Here is an 18,275-nt window from a genome sequence, read left to right on the forward strand (position 1 = left end):
CAACCACGGGCAGCTTCACTCAGAATCAAACCTGCTCTTTCCCTGTGACACAGCAATTGCACTCTGTGTGCCATCTGCACACAAATGTTTACAGCAACTTAATTCACTATAACTTGGAAGCAACCCAGAGGCCCTCAGCAGGTGATGGATGAATGAATGGTGTGGGGGTGGCTCAGCAGTAGAGTGCATGCTTAGCATGCTCACAAGCTCAGGTTTGAGCCCCAGCACCAAAGAAGAAAAACTGAGGTCCACCCAAACAATGAGACACAGACCAGCTATCAAGTTGGTCTACAGAGGGGACTAGGAGGAAATCTTATGCACATCACTGAGTGAAAGAATATAGTCTAGGGCTGGGGATGTGGCTCAAGCGGTAGCGCGTTCGCCTGGCATGCGTGCGGCACGGGTTCGATCCTCAACACCACATACAAACAAAGATGTTGTGTCCGCCGAAAACTAAAAAATAAATATTAAAAAATTCTCTCTCTCTAAAAAAAAAAAAAAAAAAAGAATATAGTCTGACAAGGCTGCATGCTGGGTGAGTCCAACTCTGTGCCCTTCTGCAAAAGGTAAAACTGGAGACAGCACAAAGAACCTTGGTGGCCAGGAGCACCAACAGGGTAACAGAGTAATTTCCAACTGGGTAGCTCCCCTTGGACAGGACAATGGTGGATATGAGCCGCGCACACTTGTCCAAGCCCACAGCATGTCCACAGAAGAGTGACCCCAATGCAAATCATGGCTCATCTATGGTAACAGGTGCACTCCTGTGGCAGGGGCAAGGCCAGGGTGGGGAGCTGTGCATATGGGGCAGGGTACAGGGACCATCTCTGTACTTTCTGCTCAAGTTTTCTGTGAGCCTGAAACTACTCTAACAGCCATCCCAGTGGGAAGACAACCCACATACAAATAGGGAGTCAAGAGATTCTCTTCCCCAGAACCCTTCCCCAGCATCACATGGCATGTGCCCCACAAACTCAAAGTGGAGCCCAAGGGAGGGACAGTGCAGGAGCAAGTAAGGTAGACACGGCAGCCCTTCGGTGGCAGGAGAAGCCATTCATTTAGGTCCGTATTTACTGTTTTTTAGGAAAGGCAATCAAGACTTAACAAAAACAGCAATATTCTAAAGCCAAATTCACAGATTTCTAACAAACCCACCAGGCTGGAGTCAGGGGTGATAAATGGCTGCATCATGAGCTATGCTCCAACAAGGGATGACCCTTGCTGAAAGAAGGGTGCCTCTGCTAAAAAATTAGGGTAGCCTTTCTGAGAACTGTCCTACAATGTACAACTTCCAATGTACACAGGGTGGGAGGAGGTGAGAAGCACAGAATAAGCAAAATAAAAAGACAAACCATGAGCAAACCAGAAAAAGGTGGTGAAGCATTTTACAAAGGAAGATAATCACAAAGAAGTTGTACACGCCTGTAATCCCAGTGGCTTGGGAGGCTAAGGCAGGAGGACACAAGTTCAAAGCCAGCCTCAGCAACTTAGTGAGGCCCTAAGCAACTTAGCAAGACCCTGTCCCTAAATAAAAAAAAATGGTGGGGACATGGGTCAGTGGTTAAGCACCCCTGGGTTCAAACTCCAGCACCAGAAAAGAAAGAAAGAAAGAACTGAGAAGCAGCAGAACCCCAATGCTTTGGAAATGCAGCCACCAAAGGGAGCCAGGTGCCCTTGCGTTTCCAGGGGGTTCTGGAAAGAATGCTTGAAACCTGCCCCATTAGACACCCACCCAAGCTGTATCAGATGAAGGAAAGAGATAAAGTTGACATGAACTCACAAGAACAGGCAAAAGGTCCCTGCAGTGGGGCAGAGGCTGACAGTAGGCCATTCACACCAGGGCCCGGTGGGAAAAGCAAGGTGGAGGCAGGAACACCTGAGTAGGTAGGTGGTGGTGAAGTCCACACGCAGAGTGGGAGGGAGACGTGGCCCTGCAGCAGGCAGCCACCCCGGACCTCAGGGGAAAGCCCCAGGAGAGTGGTCTACAGAGGGCGACAGCTGAAGGCTCTTGGAAGCTGAGAACTAAATGGTAACTTGCATAGGGTGCAGGACTCCCATGTGAGGAACGGGCTGCCTCCATGACTGCCATGCCCTGGGAGTTTGCACACTGTATAGATTTCCTACTTAAAGCAAGGCTAGGGTGTTTTTTTGTTTGTTTGTTTTGTTTTTTAAAGAGAGAGTGAGAGAGGAGAGAAAGTGAGAGAGAGAGAGAATTTTTAATATTTATTTTTTAGTTCTCGGTGGACACAACATCTTTGTTGGTATGTGGTGCTGAGGATCGAACCCGGGCCGCACGCATGCCAGGCCAGCGCGCTACCACTTGAGCCACATCCCCAGCCCAAGGCTAGGGTGTTTGAAGGAGTGTTTAGAAGTCAGATGGGTTATCTTTCTGTTTAGTTTCTGATTTCACGGTGATGAATGTGTCTGCACAAAAGGCACTCTGCCCTCAGCTGGGTGTACTGCTCTAATCAACAGAGTAGGCTCTGGAAATAAACATGCACTACTGGGAACAAACGTAGAATCAGTGGTAGCAAAAATGGAGATAATCTAGGCAAGGACCAGAAGCACGGGTGGGCCACACCTGTGTGGGTGAGAAGACCACAAGTGCTACAAGCAGTGAGGATCCCATGTGTGTGCTCCGATCAGGAGTGCTAAAGCAGGCAAAAATGCACAAATCCATGTGTAGGAGGCATAGCCAGAGGCGGGTGGGAGGCTTTCCTGCCCTCCCACTGTTAGCAGAACAAACAGAACCAAAGTCCACAGGGGTAAGCCCACAGCCCTGCTCCATCCTCCTGAAGGAAAAAGATCCAAGCTGACCATTAGCTGGGCCATGGCATAAGCCTAGAGGCATTTGTTCAAAGGCTGAAATCCTAAGAACCTCATCTCTGCTAGAGAATAATCAAACCGGAAATCAGAAGAAAAGAATTCACTACACTAGTCTATTAGTAAGTCCATAAGGTCAGAGCAAATGGCACAACGGGAAGCTAAGACGCGTTTCTGCTGGGAATAATATTCCCAAGCACTCCTACTCCTGTAGCAACTGGCCAAGGACCGGAAAAGCAATTCTACAGTTTGTTAAAGACTGGCACTACTATAAAACCTAATGAAAATATTACTGTCATGGCAAATTACTATAGACTTGCTGCTTCTATACTCAACTTGACTAAGACCAGGAACAAAGAGCTGTGGGCGCAAGAGGGTCCAGGCACTTCTTTCTGAGCAGACTTGACAGGGCCTACAGGATGCCCATGCAGGCTCTGATGACAGGGGAGGGGACTCAAGGAGCAGTTCCTCCCAGAAGTGCAAGCATCCCTGGGCTTGGAGGGTGACAGGCCATGGCAGGCCACAGGTGGAGGGTGGTGGCACCACAGGACCTGAAGCAGCAGCCAGCCACTCTGCTCCCATCTCCATCCCAGCACTGCAGCTCCGCCTGCTGGCCCACACCACTGTCAGCAACATCCATAGTGGCAATACCATTCTGTAGGGTCTGTGCTCTTGACTCCTTCCCCAGGTTCACATGGAAGCCACCTCCCAGGGTTGGGTTCTTGCCAGCACCTGGAAACACAGAAGAAACCGGTTAGCCAGAGCCTGATGGTGAAGACCCACGCCCCTTCACTGCATGCAGAACAAAGCATGGTCCAGTGTTTGTGCAGGGAAGGGACACAAGCCAAGCAGAGAGGCCCCTCTGCTCCACTAGCCCAGTGGTATAGCTTGACCCCAAAGCCCTGAGGGCAGACCACACCTGTTTGCATATCCCGAGCATGTTCCTAACACAATATGGGTCCCAGTGAACTTTTGTCCCCCTGCAGCCTGGGGTGCCTACACAGTAGAGGCTGGGCCTCCGTGTCCCTCCCACAGCCCTCAACCATGCCCAGGTCAGGCATCTCAGAGGCTACACCACTGGAATGCAGGCTCCTGGAGCCCAGGGATCACATCCTAAGTGGCCCCAGAGCTGCTGAGCCTTTACCCACTTGTATGCCACCCTCCCACAGAGAACAGCTGCCTAGGAAAGCACCAGTGCTCAGTGTGGTCACAGCCAACTGAGAGTAAGCCCAGGACATCTCTGCAGGGCTTCGGGACTGGGACTCAGGCTACAATACCCTTTGAAAACATTGTGTGTACATATGGATGGTTCACCAGACCACCATCCCACTGGAAGCTGGATCTTCATATGCTTTATGCTGAAGTAAAGAAGCCAGGTAGTATGAGCACAGGCAGGGATGGCAGAACTTGCCTCTTGTCCCACAGGAGTAAGCCTCATGACTGCACAGGGGCCAGTACACTTACGACAAAGCACAGTCACAGGGACTTGAGGCTTCTACAATTAAGGACACCTACACAAGACAACCAAACGGGGGACACAGGTGAAAAGAAATGGAAATGCAGAAGTGACAGGGAAGTGCATCACCCAAGCCTGGGACAGGCCCTCTGCAAGAAGCACGGGGTGGCCAGCTGCACCACAGGGACCCAGTGCCAGCCACAGAGTAGCAGAGCACAAGCTCAGTCTCCTGCTTGTCTGTGACATGCTGATAAAGATCAGCAGCTGACTCTCAGGTTAGCTGGAATCCAGCCAGAATCAGAGGAGGCAAGAAAACCCCAAAAGCAGCCCCAGGCCATGCAAGTTTCCAGCCACCAGCAGGGGCCAGGGTTGGCCCTACTGCCTCCTGGGCTTCAACACAACCCCAGGCCAGGAGAATGAAGGACAGCCACAAGCAACCCTCTGCAACAGAGCAAGGCTCTTGGACAAGTGGCAGCCCAGAAACATTCTGTCTGCTGTCCTGCCCAAGCGAGTCACTACAAACCCCACAAGAAGCTGTGTGCAGACTGAGTGGGCTAGCGAGCCGTTGACACAGGGACACAGGGAGACCCTGGGAGAGGCAGCCAGAGGGCAGCCCATCTGGCTGCGTAACTTTGTGCACCAGGAGCAAGGGAGGCTTCAAACACCATTGTCTCAACTCTGGGTCTGTAGAAATCCAACACAGGTCTCACTATCTGCATTCATTACCTTTGTTTTGTGATGATGTTTTTTTTTTTTTTTAAACTCTAGAACTTTTACACTTGAAATCTTTTAGAGAAAGGAGACCCATGACCATCTGTAGTTCCATATGTGGACCAGGACAGCACACCTCAGCTCACCTGCTTCCAGCACACACACCTTCCAACCTTTATTTTTAAAAAAAAAAAAAAAAGGCTGGCCACAGTGGCACATGCCTGTGATCCCAGCAGCTCGGTAGGCTGAGGCAGGAGGATTGTGAGTTCAATGCCAGCCTCAGCAAAAAGCAAGGTGCTAAGCAACTCAGTAAGACCCTGTCTCTAAATAAAATACAAAATAAGGCTGAGTGCCCTTGAATTCAATCCCCAGTTACCAAAAAAATTTTTTTAAAAAAAAGAGTCCCTGATGCTCTAATTTAAATAGACATGTGCTTTTAATAAAAGTCAAGTAATACTGCATTAAGAAAAGATGCTGATCATCAGGTGTGGTGATGCAACCTGTAATCCCAGCTACCAAGGAGGCCAAGGCAGGAGTACTACAAGTTCCAGGTCAGCCTCAGCAACTCAGTGAGACCCTATCTCAAAAAATAAAAAAGGCTGGGGGTGTGGCTCAGTGGTAGAACACCCCTGGGTTCAAGCCTAACATAAGAAAGAAAGAGAGAGAAAGGGAGTAAGAAAGGAAAGGAAGGGGGCAGGGGGCAGGGAGGGGAGGGCAAAAGGTGAGGTTAGAAAAGGGAAGAAAAGAAAGTAAGGGAAGGGAGGGAGGGAGAGGGAAGAAGGGAAGGGAAGGGAAAGGAAGGGAAAAGAAAAAGAAAAGGACACTGGTCAAAGCTTAAACCCCTGAAGCCCACCTTCCAGGGACAGGGATTGGTGGCCTCCATTCTGGCCACCTATCTCTGCTCAGACTCGGGGCAGCCAGGGGTCTCCTTACAGAACAGGACCCTGGAGAGATGCCGCGTTCAGTAAGAGGGTGACTTCGGCTTTGGCTCAGAGTGTAATGTAATCTCCTTGCTCTTCAATCTTCTCACTCCAGTGCTACCCAAAGCACACTTGCAAAGCTGCCAAGTCGCTGCCACCTCCATCAGCCATGCCCACCTTGCCCTCCACTCCCCCTCCTTCACCCTCCGTGCCCCCATGCCCCTGTCTCTCCCCAATACCCCAGCCACCCGGCCCAGGTGGCGCAGGCCACATGGGCTCTGGGAGCTGCCTCTTGACTGTGCTTCACCCTCCAAACACTCACACATGACATATGAACACACGCACAGTGGGAATCATACATGGCTGGTATAAAAAGCACTTATTCAGCAAATCTCAGCATGTTAAGGGTCACACTTGGGCTTTCTTCTTTCATCTTTTAGAGAGCCCAAGTATGACCTCTGGCCAAAATTGCCAACCGCGAATGCCTGTCCTTCAAATACACTCTGCTTCTAAACCTTTTGGTATTTCTACAAGTTTTATAACAAAAGATTCAGGCAGGAAGTACCACATAGCCAGGCCTGGATGAGAACGCCCCCTGGTGGACAGTGGGGGAGCGACCTGGAACTCCAGTCAACTCAAAGAGCCCTTTGGGGAGCAAAAAGTGCTAAGGGCTGCTCCCCAGGAAGACACTGGCCGGCTCTGAGGTGCAGACAAAGCCACACCCACATCCTGGACCAGAGCGAGAAAGGGAGCCAAGGGTGCCCCCAAAAGGCCCCCACACAGCACCTCCTCTATCCCTCCCTCTATCCCTCTCAACACTGCAGGTGAACAGCTGAACACGGCATCAGCCAACTCTCTTCAGCAGGCCATTCCCTAAACGCTCATCTGTGGTGATTACAACCTGACCAGGGAGGCCAAAAAAGTGGACCAGTCTTCCCTCACCCAGGTACCTCCAGGATGGAATCCGGTCAGCATTTCCCGAGAACAGATACCTTCAGCCAGGACATGGCAGGACTCTCAAGGGCCACAGCATACAAAAAGACTCCAAGTCTTTCAACCTGGGGACAAAACCTTGCCAGCCTGCCAGGCCCACATTCAGCTCCCACTACAGTGACGCATGGAGGGCTGGAAGGCCGCAACATTCCACAGGGGCAGGCAAGAGTGGCTCCACCTGCCGGGCCCTCACCATGGCTGGGACAGTAAGCCTTTCCCAATTCGAACAATGGGGCATCTGTCACAAAAGAGTCTAGGGGGGGCTGGGGATGTGGCTCAAGCAGTAGCGCGCTCGCCTGGCATGCGTGCGGCCCGGGTTCGATCCTCAGCGCCACGTACAAACAAAGATGTTGTGTCCGCCAAAAACTAAAAAAAAAAAAAATATTAAAAAATTCTCTCTCTCTCTCTCTCTCTCTCACTCTATCTTTAAAAAAAAAAAAACAAAAGAGTCTAGGGAAGCAGCACCAACACTTACAGACACCTTGATATAAAGGACCAAGTGTACAGCCATTGAAAGTTCTAATTATAGTGGCTGGGGCTGGGGCTGTAGCTCTGTGGTAGAGCACTTGCCTAGCATGTGTGAGGCACTGGGTTCGATTCTCAGCACCACATAAAAATAAAAATAAAGTTCTATCAACAACTTAAAAAAAAGAAAGAAAGTTTTAATTATAGGGCTTGGTAGAGCACTTGCCTAGCATGTGTGAGGCCCTGGGTTCCATCCCCAGCACCGCAAAAAAGGGGAAAAAAAATTCTGATTATGGAAATCAGAGATGCTCCCAACCCACCCACATATGTTCTGGTGACATAGAAGGTTTGCTGCTCCCAGCAGAAGGGGTAGGTGCTCCCTGTGCATCAGCATCCTCAGGAATGATAGAAGCAGGAATGTGTGTGCCACCACCCAGTGACAGAAGCAGGCTCAGAGATGCACAGCACAGGACTCTGGGGTGTGTGCTTCCAGGAAGTCCTATTTTGCCCCCATAATCCTCACATATGGGAGTGAGCACAGACCCTCATGGAACAGCACAGCCTTCTCCAGGCCTGCCCACAACCTTTTGTTTGGCCACTCTGGGCCAGCAGTTCTGACAGTCTTCCCTTCCCTCTGCACAGACTGTGGTTTCCGAGCAGGCACTCCTGCTACAGGTCCTGCCACACTACCCTGACATCTTACACATTCCAGAGTAACCTCTAAACTAAGTGTCCAGCTTCATTCTCAATAAGTTCTTACACTTAGGCAAGACAGTGGCTTTAGACCTAGAAAACAGCCATTCATGGGAAATCTTGGCTTTCAGGATGAGGCCAGAGGAAGGGTAAGCTGGGCAAGGGGCTCTGGGGTCCTACTCAAGTGCTGGAAACTGACAAGTCTCCAGTTTCGGTGATTGTGTAATCATGCTGAGGGGGAAGAGGGATGCCAGGTGGGTACCTGGGAGATGAAATGAATGCCCTGAGAAGCCAATGCTCTCCTACTTGGACCCAACCTGCACCACCCTCCTCTCCCTGGGGCTAAGAATCACAGCCCCAAGCACCTTCCCAAGAGCTTCAACTGTTGGTTGCTGGGGCTACCTCTCCTTGGAGAAGTATTTTTAGTGCCTCCTAAGAACCTGTCAGATCATCTGTTCAAGGCTCCTATGACAGACTTCCCAGTATGCATGGGTGAGAGCTCACCCCAAACCTGCTCCACACCATGTTCTCTTATACCCTAGGGACGTACTGAGGACAACAGCTCTTACTAGGCTATGGGGCCCCCTACCACAGTGCCTTCCCACAGAAAGCCCTACGTGTCTGCCACCACCATGGTTTGTTTTATTACTGCTGTTATCACCCCAGCAAGCATCAATGTCCTGGCAACTGTGACAAGGCTGCAGACAATATGCCACAGAGCCACTGTTCCAGCAATCTGGAAGACTCCCTTGGGAAGTCACCCACAAAGAACAAAGGCTTGTGTGATGAGTGAAACAGACCACAGGAAAGGAAGAGCTGGAGGAAAAACGCAAACCCAAAGCCAACTGGAAAGACCAACCACACTGATAAACTCCTGGCAAGACAAGGAGAGAGAGAGGACAGACCTCATCACTGGTAAAGACGGAGGATGCCACTACAGGCCCTGCAGGTGTCAAAGGACACAGGAGTGCCACCAATTACTCTAAGCACATAAGTTCAACAACTAGACCAACTGGCCCAAATTGTCAAGAACAAATGACCAAAACCAGCCCAAGGTGAAACGATCTAAAACCTAACAATAAACTCCACTGCCAAAGAAACTGAATTTCCCATCTGATTCAAATGTATGATATGTCAAGATCATTGTACTGGGCTGGGGTCATGGTTCAGGGGTAGAGTGCTCATCTAGCACCTGTGAGGCCCTGGGTTCAAACCTCAGCACCACATAAAAATAAATTAAAAAATTAAAGTATTGTGTCCATGTACAACTAAAAAAAATTTAAAAAAGATCATTGTACTGTCATGTGTAACTAATTAAAACAAATTTTAAAAAAGTAAAAAAAAAAAAAAAAAAAAAAAGCTGAATTTATAACTGTGAACTTCTGAAGATGAGACCTCCAGGCCCAGATGGCTACACTGATGGATTCTACCAAACTCTTAAGAAGAAAATGAAAATCAGATCTATACAATGTCTTTCAGAAAATAAAAGAGGAGGGATCATCTCCCATTCATTCCGCGAGGTGCAGCACGTTGACACAGAAAGTAGATAAGGACATTAAAGAAAGCACAGGCCAATAACCTGCATGAACATAGACAAAAGTCCTCAACAAAATATTAGCAAACTTAACCCAGAAACACATTTAAAGAATAATATCCCATAACAAGTGAACTTACCCCAGGAACTCAAGTCAGGTTCAATATTCAAAAGTCAAGAGCTGAGGGTCTAGCTCAGTGACAGAGCACTAACTTAAAGCATCCACAAGGCCCTGGGTTCCAGTCTCAGCACAGAAAAAATAAATAAATAAATCACAGGCCTGAACATGGTGGCACATGTCTATAATCCCAGAGGCCTGGGAGGCCTCTGGAGGCTGGAGGAGGAGGACAAGTTCAAAGCCAGCCTCACCAACTTAGCGAGGCCCTAAGTCACTTAGTGAGATCCTGTCTCAATAAAAAATAAAGGGGGAGGACGGCTGGGGATATGACTCAGTGGGTAAGTGACCCTGGGTTCAATTCCTACTACCAAAATTAATAAATAAATAAAATTTAAATTTTTTTTAAAAGTCACAATGACAGACTAAAGAAAAACATTCGACAGTATCAGCTGATGCAGAAAAAGCATCTGACAAAATTCAGCATCTACTCATTAAAAAAAAACAAAAAAAACTCAGCAAACTAGGAGTAGAATGGGAATTTCAACTTTACTGATGAAGTGCAAGTATCAAAAACCTATAGCTAGCCAGGTACAGTGAAGCACACTGTAATCCCAGTGGCTCCAGAGGCTGAGGAGGGAGGATCATGAGTTTAAAGCCATCCTCAGCAAAAAGCAAGGTGCTAAGAAACTCAGTGAAACTCTTGTCTCTAAATAAAAATACAAAAAAAGGGCTGGGGATGTGGCCCAGTGGTCAAGTGCCCCTGAGTTCAATCGCCAGTACAAAAAAAAAAAAAAAAAAACCTACAGCTAGCATCCCACTGAACAGAAAGAACTGAATAACTGAATGCTTCCCTCTAAGATCAAAACGAGGCAAAAATTTCTCTTGTAGGGCAAAACAAGAGAAACAAAAGGAAGAAACATAAGTCTATATTTATAGACAACATAATTACTTATCAGAAAATCGCAGTGCATAAGAAACCCAGAACAAGTATGCTTAGCAAGGTTACAGAATAGGCCAACACACAGAAATCAATTATGTTACTGTATTGGCCTGGGGGTGTCACTCAGTGGTAGAGCTCTTTTCTAGAATGCAAGAGGCCCTGGATTTGATCCCCTGGAGAAGGAGGAGGAGGAGGAAAGAGAGAAAGAAAGAAAAAAAAGGTAAATCGACCACCTTTCTAAACACTATCTTAACTGTATTTCACACTACTATCAATGAATTAATGCAAACTAAAAGAAATTCCATTCACAACAGCTCCAAATAGATTTTAGGAATATCTGTAATAAATATAGAGAGGTTATGAAATAAGGAAACTGATGGAAGATTCCAAAAAGAACCTAAATGAAGGGAGAGACATGTTGTGTTCGTGGACTGGAAGACTCAACACATTAAAAATGTCAAATCCTCCTACATTTATCGAAAAATTTTTATGCAATTCCATTAAAAACTCAAGCAGGAATTTCTTACATATATACAAACCTAGTGTAAAAACAAAGGAAAGCGGAAAAGGACTACAAAAGGAATAATTTTGAAAAAGAAGAACAAAGTTAGAGGACACACAATAATTGATTTCAAGACCACGTAAAACGTACAACAAACGAGGCTAATGCCCTGAGCTCAATCCCCAGCACCCGAGTTTAATCCTCAATACTGCAAAAAAATAAAAAATAATAAACAAACATACGACAAACGAAACATTGTGGTGGCGACAATGGAAATGGCACAGACAGAACCCAGAAAAAGACCCACCAGAAAGGGACCCAGTGATCCGTGCCAAAGGAGCCAGGGCGGCTGGCGCAGCCAGAGCGGGCGGTCGGGCGGCGCAGGGGACGCCTCCCGCAGAGCTCCCCGCCCAGAGCCACGCCCCCGCCCAGCCCGGGGACCCAAGTCGGCGGAGGGACTTGCCTCAAGCCCCGGCCAGGTCTCCGGCGCCGGAAAAATAAGAACAAGATAAAAGCAAATGCAAAACATGTAAAAGAATAAAAAAAAAACTTTTGAAGATAAACGCGGCACCTTAGGGTCAGACAAAAACATTTTAGACGTGACACCAAGACTGATCTAGCGACAAAATACCAACTGCTGGGCATCAAAACCCGAACTCCGGCCAGGACCAGCTTCTGCCGAGAGCGACTCACACATGCCCATGGCGACGCGGAGTCCCGACCCGGGGAGGGAATGCCCGCCCCCGCAGCGACCCACCGTCGAGCGACACGAACTGGCCCACGGCCGACGAGCCGCCGCCGCTGTTCTCCACGAACTGCACCTCGGACACGATGATGTTGTCCTCCAGCACCGAGCCGCAGCCCGTGCACACCGCGTCGCCGCGCGCCGCGTCCAGCTCGATGTCCGTGCCGCCGCAGCCGCGGCACACGCGGCCCGTCATGGTGCGGCCGCGGGGCCCGGCCCAACCCGGCCCGGCCCGCCCGCGCCGCCCGCGCCGCCCGCCCGCCCGCGCCGCCCGGCCCTCAGCCCGCGGCCCTCAGCCCGCCAGGCCCGCCGCCCGCGTCCGTGCGCGCCGCGCTCTCGCGAGGCCGCCGGCGCCCGGCCCTCCGATTCGCGGCGGCAGATTCGCCACGAGCGCCGGGCTGCGCTGCCCGCAACGGCCGCGCCCGCGGGATCAGGACAGGCGCCGGAGCCGCTGCGCGAACAAGGACTCGAACCGACGACCTCCGGGCGGGACGCGGCCACCGGACCTCTACACAGCAGGCTAGCAGGCCTCCCGAGCGGCGCGCTGCGCGCGGGGCGGGGCGCGCGGGGCAGGGCGGGGCGGGGCCCGAGGTGGGCGGGGCCCGGCCCGGCACCCGCGGCTGTGGGCGGACTTGTATGTGGGTGGGCGGGGCCGGGGCGGTGAGTGGGGCTCGAGCAGTTAGCTGGACTTCGGAAAGGACTAGAGTCTGTGGTGGAGGTTTTGCGGGAATGGTGGGCGGGGCCGGGGCGGTGAGCGCGACTTCGGACAGGACCAGGGCTGTGGGCGGAATTGATGGGCGGGTCCTGGCGGCGAGCGCGACCTCGGACTGGACCAGGGGCTGTGAGCGGGACTTGAGGGAGGGTGGGCGGGACTTGAGGGAGGATGGGCGGGACTTGAGGGAGGATGGGCGGGACTTGAGGAGGGTGGGCGGGACTTGAGGGCGGGTGGGCGGGGCCGGAACGGTAATCGCGGCCTGAGACAAGACAAGGAACTGTTGGCGGCGCCGGGCCGGGACTGGAGCACTGGGCGGAGATCCGGACCGCACCGGCGACGGTGGGGCGGGAGGAGCCGCCTTCTGAGACCAGGCCGCCCCCGTCTAGGGGAAGACTCTGCCAGGCCGCCTTGCCTTGCGCTCTGCACCATCAGCCCCTTGTTATCTGTTCCCCCTAGGACTCCCCAATTTTTGACAGTGACAGTCTCCTTTCAGTGGTCCCGCCCAAAGTGGAATCTGAGCAAGAGGCACTCTACTACCTGCGCAGCCCTCAAACGTCTGCAGATGCTGCTCACAGTCTTCTGGACACCCAGGGATCTCTTAGAGGAAGCCTGAACATAAATGTGTGAGACCACGTTTTTGAAAACTCCAAACCTTGATTGCAGGGCATGACCGGAGCTCAAACTGAATCAGAAAAACATCCTTTACCAGAGAGAAGTAACGTTGTAAAAACGTATATTCTTCACCACTAAGTTTGATCCCAATAGAAATGTCAACAGGATTTTTCAAAAAACTTGATAAGCTGATCCTAAAGTCATCTGAAAGAGATAATCCTCAAGAATAGTGGGGGAAAAAATCCAGAAAGAAGGAAGGCAGGTGGGGAGGGGGTAAAAAGCTCAAGCAGAATTCCCCTTCTGTATTTAAAAGCTACCTCAAAGGCAACATGGTATTTGTGGAGAGACAATTGGAGTAAATCTAAGAATCCTGAAACAAGCCTAAGTATACAGGAAATGTAGGGCCCGAAAATCAGGAAAAGATAGGTTCTTCAATAGTGTTGGGATTTCCAAGTGGAAAAGGAAAGGTTACACCAGGCACAGGCCAGTGGCAAATGCCTGTAATCCCAGCCATTAGGAGGCAAGGCAGCAGGACAGCAAGTGCAAAACCAGCCCCAGCAGCTTAGGGAGGCCTTGAGCAACTTAGTGAGACCCTGTCTCTAAACAAAAAGTAAAAAGGTCTAGGGATGTGTTTCAGTGGTTAAGTGCCCCTGGGTTCAATCCCTGGTATTAGAAAAGAAGAAGAAAGAAAAAGAAAATGAAAGAAAGGAAAGGAAAGGGTAAATGGAATCTCGACCTTACTTTGTTTTAAAATGCAGTGTGAGTGACATTAAGGACTAATGGTAAAAACAAAATTGCAAAACTAACAAAATCAAATACAAGTGAATACTTCAGATTTCCAATGGATAACTTTTCCCTCCTGAAGCTGCCAGTGAACCCAGAGCCTCATGTATTCTAAGTACCTACTTCCACTAAACCCCAGCCCTGTAATTCAAACCATCTCTAGATTGTTTGCAATACCTACTACAATGTAAATAATATGTAAATAGTTGTTATATTACTTTGTTTAGGGAATAGTGACCAAAAAAAAGCTGGTAAGTATTCAATACAAAGCAATTTTTTTCCAAATATTTTCCATCTGAAGTTGGTTGAACCCAAAGACTCATGGACATGAAGGGCCATCTGTCCATTGTTTTACATATTTTAAAGCCGTATGCAGGCCAGGTACAGTGGCAACTGCCTGTAATCCCAGCTACTCAGGAAGCAAGAGAATTGTAAGTTCAAGGCTAGGCTCACCAACTTGGTTATCTGTTGGCAAATTAGTTATCTGTTGGTGCAAAACAAGTTACTCCAAAACTGAGCATCTTACAGCATCAGCATGGATCATTGCACACAATTACTGGAGTCAGAGGCCTGGATGGTGCTTGACTGAGTGGTTCTGACTTAGGGTCTGTGTCAGTCTGCTTTCTGTCACTATGACAAATACCTGAGATAAATCGATTTAAAAGGAGGAAAGGGGCTGGAGTAGTGACTCGGTAGTAGAGCACTTGCCTGGTATGTGTGAGGCCCTGGGTTTGATCCTCAGCACCACATATAAATAAATATATAAAATAAAAGGTCCATTAACTATATTTTTTTAAAAAAGGAGAAAAAGGTTTATTTTGACTCACAGTTTCAGAGGTTTTAGTCCAGGGTTGGTTGGCTCTGTTGCTGTTGGTCCTGTGGCAAGACAGAACCTCATGGTAGGGAGCATGTAGTAGCGCAGAGCTGCTCACTCACAGCAGCCAGGGGGCAAAGAATGAGAAGAAGAGGTGGGTCCCAATTTCCCCTTCAAGGATATTCCCCCATGATCTAGTCTCCTCCCACTGAACCCCACCTCCTGAATTCCCTACCACCTCTGGTGGTGTCATAGCCAGTGACCAAACCTTCAGCACATGGGCTTGTGGAAGACACTCCAGATCCAAACTGTAGCAGGGTCTCTGGAGACTGTGGTCAATTTGTTAGCCAGGCCCCCGAGGATGTGTATGGAACTGCAGAGTCCCCTTTTAATCCCATGAACGTGGCTACTGGTGGGAGACCTCCATTTCTTAAGGTGGGGCCCTCTGTATGGCTGCTTGAATATCTTCCCAACACGGCAGCTGGCCATCCCCAGAGTGAGTGATCTGCAGTACCTCCGTGACCTGCCATCCCTCACTTCCCCCACACCTGCACTCTGAAATCACTAGATCCAACCGAATCAAGGGTGCATAGTAAGCTGCACCTCCTGGAGAGAGGAGGGTTTGTGGAAGTAATTGAAAGCATCAGCACCCAATCACTGACAAATGCTTGATAGCCCTGGATGCTCCACAGAGGAGAATGCAGAGTCCTGGAAGATGAGGTCAGTGGGATGCTCCCCAGTCAGGGTGAGGGAGGGAGCCCTTGAAAGCATAACACTGCCTGCTACAGTGCAGAAGGAAGCTGGAGGAAGACTTGCCAAAAGCTAGGGGAACCAGGACAGAGGCCTGAAGGCAGAGCAGCTGGAGAGGAGGGACGGAGCTGGGCATGCCACTGCTCACCCTCTGACCCCTTTTCTGCCCTTTCTCTGAATGTCTTTGCAGGAGAAGCTTTATAAACACTTAGGACTGACTGACAGACCTGAACCCAGCATGCGGAGACAAAGGTGCCAACACCCCCAGGCCCCTACGTGGATACCCAACATGAGCAGTTTCTCTGTGCTCCTGAGCCTCTTCTCAGTACTACAGGAAGGACACTCATCGGCACTTCACAGAAGGGGAAGCCAGAAGGCTCAGTGATCATCGCACTCTGAGTGCAGGGTAGGGCTGGGTTTCTTCTTCACCAACCTGGATGGACACAGCAGAAGCAGGGTGGGCCAGGCTGAGGCTCAGGCACAGACCTTCCTCTAAGGGGATTCACAGAGCTGGAAAGGAACAGGGGTGTCAGAATGGAACAAGGGAACAGCTTTCTTCTAAGCTGAACATGAAACTCAAACCAGAGGTTCTTGGTTCAGGGCCTGCCAGCAGAGTTAGACCTGGAGGGAGCACCTGAGCCCCAGAACTGCCTGCTTCTGATGGCTCTCGGAGTCATCATGCTCTTTACTTTCTAAAAGTCACATGTGTGTGTTGGTGAAAGCTCGGTCCTTGTCCCTGATATCAACCAATAATGAGGACACAGTATTGAGAAAAAGGAAGAAGAAAGTTTATTGCGTTGTCAGCAAAGGAGAAACACGGGGACTCCTGTCCAAGAGGCTGTGATTCTGCCTGTCAACAGGAGCAGGGGGCTGGGGTGGGGGTGATCATTTCACAGGCACATGTTCCTATGGAAGTTAAGCAGCATAGCCTCAGAATCAAAACTTTGGAACTTCTAGATAAAACGACTCTGATCTGAAATGGTGAATCTGATGCCAATATTGATCGGATGCCAATATTGCCCATCAGCAGGAGCAGGGGATTTTTAAAGAGGTGACTCAAAGGCTACAATCCACTTGTTCTCTGTTGTAGTTGTGATTCACTTGTTCACTTGGGAGAGAGTCCTTTCTAAGATCTTCTGGTGCCATCCCCAAAGATCTTCTGGTGCCATCCCCAAAGTCTAGATTACTTCCTTCCTGTGGTGGGTGTGTGCTCAGGAACAGATAAGCTCTGCCTAGGATGGGGAAGAGAGATAATCCTATTTCCCCTGAGATTAGAGATGGGGAGAGATTAGGGAAGAGCAGGGAGAGAGGAAGAGAAAGAAACATGTGCATTTTAAAATAAGTTGAAGTGGTTAGGTTCAAAGCATAAAGTGGGCCCTGTTACATGTTGACATGTTGGGGTCTCCTAGGTTCAGGGAGGAACCACCCCCAGGCTAGCTAAGTCCTAGAGACAACAGACCACTTGCCTGCAAGGTGCCTTGGATGTACAGACTAACCATTTGAGTCCATACCCACTGGACTCTTTCATCAGGCTCCTGCAGCCAGGACATGGCCCCTGCCCTAAATCATCCTAGGGCCAAGGCCCAGACACTGGGTGCCAACCAGAGCCCAGAGCCCTGAAATGCCCTTGCTTGGCCTCCATGGTGGGCCTGCCCTGCCCTGCCTCACCTGGGAACCCATAGCAAGACTCTCTCACCCATACCTCCCCATGCCCCTCTCTTTGCTAGCTGGCCTGGGGCTTCCCCACATGTCCATGCCCACACAACAGGCTCCTCTAAAAATCATGAGCAAGAAGCTTCTTGCCAGGCAGCTGTTTCTGCGGTTGTCACCAACCACACCTGACTCCAGTCAGCCTGGGTCACTTGATAATACTACAGGTCCTCATGTCCAAGGGGATCCAGGGCAGAACCCTGAAGGCAGGGCAGCCTTCCTGCCTGCTGCGGGGCCATGGGTAAGTCCTTTACTTTCTGCAAGTTTCCTTTCCTCCTCTGCCCAACAAGGAAAGAAATACTGCACAGCAAGGGGCAGTGCTATCTATTGGGTGGCTTGGGACACAAACCCCCATTCCTGTCTCTACCCCTTCCCTGTTAGGTGAGACTTGGGCTCCAGTCCACTGTCCACTTTAGAAGTCAAGGACCAGAGTCTTTGTGTTCCCCTTTCTGGGTGGGCACAGCCCCATGCTTCCATATAGACAAGAGGCAGGAAAAAGATTCCTTTGGGCAGTGGGTCAGCTGCTCAGATGTCACCTTCCTGGCCAACAGCTCCCTGGACGAGAGAAGGACATCCTGAGCCTTTTTGACGGCTCCTTCTAGGCTGAAACTCCAATGAAAAGTCCCTGAACTTGGGGCATCAGGAATGTTCTGAGACACAGGCCATCTTGTTCTGGGGGAGTATATGAGCTCCTGCTTTTTTGGGACAGAGCCTTTCTCTGGTTCCAATAGCTTGAGAAAGTCACCTCCTCATCTGACGATTAAACATTCACCTGGGGGTGCATCCAGGTGGGCAAGGGAGCCAAAGGTTGGCCATTACAAGCTAGCAAGGGAAGAATTACCATGTGTAAAAGAAAAGGAAAGAAGGGAAGCTGGGAGGAGGACAAATCAATATGTATCAGGGCCTCAGGTGTTTCCCTGTCCCCTAGCCCCGAGGGCCCACCAGCCATTGAACAAGGTTCTGGAAGACTTGAGTGGGCACCCACAGAAGC

At 50.1% G+C, this 18,275-nt stretch overlaps 1 protein-coding gene and 1 long non-coding RNA gene across 4 annotated transcripts in view; one reads left to right on the top strand and one right to left on the bottom strand.

Moving 5' to 3' along the window:
- Positions 1-12,299, bottom strand: part of BRF1 (BRF1 general transcription factor IIIB subunit) — a 64,887-nt gene extending 52,588 nt beyond the window's left edge. The window contains exons 1-3 of one of the 2 annotated variants that reach the window (XM_081288932.1): positions 12,157-12,299; positions 11,913-12,125; positions 3,475-3,555 (exon numbers count right to left, since the gene is read on the bottom strand). In XM_081288932.1, coding sequence (XP_081145058.1) covers positions 3,475-3,555; positions 11,913-12,096 — 265 coding nt within the window. In that variant the 5' untranslated portion in view covers positions 12,097-12,125; positions 12,157-12,299. Of the gene's footprint in view, positions 1-3,474; positions 3,556-11,912; positions 12,126-12,156 lie in introns of those variants that run through there. The other variant, XM_081288933.1, reaches the window with a different exon arrangement.
- Positions 12,285-17,988, top strand: LOC308646253. 2 transcript variants are annotated; one of them, XR_014021339.1, is made up of 4 exons: positions 12,285-12,419; positions 13,072-13,238; positions 15,765-15,980; positions 17,836-17,988. It is a non-coding gene; the product is annotated as an uncharacterized lncRNA (long non-coding RNA). The 2 variants fall into 2 exon arrangements; XR_014021338.1 differs by having other exon boundaries at positions 15,765-17,988.
- Positions 17,989-18,275: the final 287 nt, after the last annotated feature.

This window comes from Spermophilus citellus (genome assembly GCF_964194105.1).
Source record: "Spermophilus citellus genome assembly, chromosome: 4".
Lineage (NCBI taxonomy): Eukaryota > Metazoa > Chordata > Mammalia > Rodentia > Sciuridae > Spermophilus > Spermophilus citellus.